The following is a 2,805-nucleotide window of genomic DNA, read 5'->3' on the forward strand; positions in this document are numbered from 1 at the left end:
CTCTTTTGTTGTGTCCTTAAATCTTACAAAGGCTACATTTTTGTTTTTCCCAGCCTTGGATACCTTCACCTGCTCCTTATCTTTGTTTTGTGTTTGGGTAGTTTTCTTTGATTTTTTACTTGACTGGTGGGGGTATTCTATTGCATCCCTTTTCCTTTTAGTTGCAGGTCTCCTAAGCATAGTTCTACGAACAGGAGGTAAAGGTGGAGTGTAATCAGTTGCAGGCCACAAATTACTTCCATTCATAGGTGCTAATCTAAACTTGTATGCCTTCATGTAAGTGATTCTACTAAACATTTTGTCCACATTATGACTCCACATCCCTATTCATAAAACTAATAGCTGCAACAGAATGGACACAACCGATTTCATTAAGCTGCCAAAGCCTACATGAGCGAGTTCTTTCTTCAAGATCCACCTTATAAGAATCTGTAGTTCCTCTTACTTCAAACTGATTTAGTCTACTAGGTAAAACTTGGTAATGTCTTAGACCCTTCTTAATCTCATTCACTATTTCTCTAAATGTTGGACAAATTTGGTTGCCCCATCTTAGACCCTTGTATTTCTTGTTAAACACCTTCTCCATTATATACATCCTTAACTCCTCTAGCATGGTGATAATTGGCTTCTTCCTAGCATCAACAATCACAACATTAAAACTTTCTGACATTCCATTCTCCACGGCATCACAATATCTTCTTGGTTGGAAGTAGGCCCTTGACCATGTTTTGGGGTATTAGTCCATCAGATACGGATAAGCACTTGGGTCTAGCACTTCAAGCTCTTTCATGGAAACCTTAAAATCTACCTTTGTTGTTGCTTTACATCCCTTCCAGAATATGCTTTCATATTGGACACCACTATACCTTTTCCTAAGTTTTTGGCTAATATACTTGGCACACTGCCTGTGCTCTACATATGGAAGGAGTTCTTTCACATCCTCATTCAAACCCTATTAACAAATTCCAAATATAGTGAATAAGGATGCAAATAGATAGGGGAATTAATTACAAACAATTAAATTACCTTGTGTTGATCCAATATTACACTGTATCCATAGCCTAAGTTAAGTCCCAATTCATCAATGAGTAAATCCAAAAACCACCTCAAAATTTCCTTATTCTCCACACATACTACTGCCCATGCAATGAGATAAATCTCATTGTTTGCATCCCTTCCAACATCACATAATAACCCCTCTTTGCAGATCCCTTTAAGGAAAAAACCATCTAAACCTGTTATCTTCCTGCATCCCTCCTTCCACCCCTTCTTCAATGCATCAAAGCAAACATAGAACTTACTAAAGTAGTTCTTCCCATCTGGCATATGATTTACATCAAGCTTGGCAGTGCTACCTGGATTTGATCTCCTAATCTCTTCTGCATACGACCATAACTTTGCATAATGTTCAACTAGGGTACCATCTATTAATTGGGGTGCATATTTCTTAACTCTCCCGCACTGACCAACACTAACATGAATACCAAAATTCTGTGACACAGCTGTTCTTAGCTTTCTAACACTCATCTTTTGTCTAAGTAAGAACTCTCTTATATAATGACTCTCTATCCAAGCATAAGTGACCATGGACCCTAACTTGTAGTTCCTTGCACATTTGTGGACTAGCTTTAAAGACTTAATTTGGAAGCTTGATTCATCACTCATCCAAGATGCCCACAACCTGAATGTGCACTCACCCTTTCAACACTTAACCAACAATCTTTTCCTATCATTTTTCTCAAAGCAAAGTTGGTACCCATTCGCAGCAGCATAGTTGCATAACATTGATTTTAGTTGAGATGGATCTTTGAACCTCATACCAAGTATTGGGAACTGATTTTTCCATGGAACTAAATCATTAAAAATGGAATGTTGTTGAGTTACATTGGCATCCTCTTCACGCCCATCATCATCATCATCATCATCTATGTTGTTATCATTCCCCTCCTCCTCTTCGCCACATAATCTATTTAGAAATTCATCACCCTTTGTCCTATTTATAGTGACTATGTCCTCATTAAAGTCCACATCCACATCTGTTAGGTTATCAATTTCTTCCTCATTCTCACCACCATCAATGCATGAATCATCTCCATCCTCCTCTTCTATTTCAGAACCAAACCAATCTTCTATTCCTTGACCATCATGGTCCACATACATACAAATTTTACCATCTGTCCCATATGCTTGAAAAAATAAACCACCATAGTCTTCATCATTAGCAATAACAATTATCTCATATATTAAGGGCTTACCTGGTTCACAATAGTATAACTTCTTTATACTTTCTTGCATGAACCGTTCGAGAAAGGTGATACATTCACTGTATGTCATTCCAGAAAAATTGTGATCATTGAAAGTGAAGTTGATACCATGGTTATACGAGAAAAGATTTCTAAGAAAAACACCTTTGAAGTTCAGCTCCATTATAGGGTGGAGTCCATTAGGGTTTGGCCTCAAGCTAGACATTGTGGGTTGGTTGACTGCTCACTGACTTCGATCTGAGAAAAAGACTTCGAACCCTAGGTTTAGTGCTTCGTATTCACTGTAAGATGAGAAAAAGGAAGAGCGAAGGAGTGTTCTGGCTAAATAAATGTGTTTATTTTGACTTCTAAACCCTATGTGGATAAAATAAATGACATATATAATGTAAACTTATTCCACATAAGCAATACCACCAGCTGTTCCGTTTACCAGGTGCATAAGGGGGTAATTAACCGGTATTTGCTAACATTAAGGATCAATTGAGCACAAAAAAACTTTAGTGAATAAATGTGCAAATTGATCAAACATTGATGTGCTACA

The 2,805-nt window shown here is 37.5% G+C and overlaps 1 protein-coding gene across 1 annotated transcript; it reads right to left on the reverse strand.

The window, feature by feature from the left end:
- Window positions 1-307: 307 nt before the first annotated feature.
- Window positions 308-1,527, reverse strand: LOC145060329 (uncharacterized). Its single transcript, XM_079008017.1, has 3 exons — window positions 1,027-1,527; window positions 753-952; window positions 308-632 (listed from the first exon to the last, which is right to left on the reverse strand). The coding sequence occupies exons 1-3, from the start codon at window positions 1,525-1,527 to the stop codon at window positions 308-310; spliced, it is 1,026 nt and encodes a 341-aa protein (XP_078864143.1).
- Between the last annotated feature and the right edge of the window lie 1,278 nt (window positions 1,528-2,805).

This window comes from Lactuca serriola, chromosome 6, assembly GCF_051521515.1.
Source record: "Lactuca serriola cultivar US96UC23 chromosome 6, Lser_US96UC23_V15, whole genome shotgun sequence".
Taxonomy (NCBI): domain Eukaryota; kingdom Viridiplantae; phylum Streptophyta; class Magnoliopsida; order Asterales; family Asteraceae; genus Lactuca; species Lactuca serriola.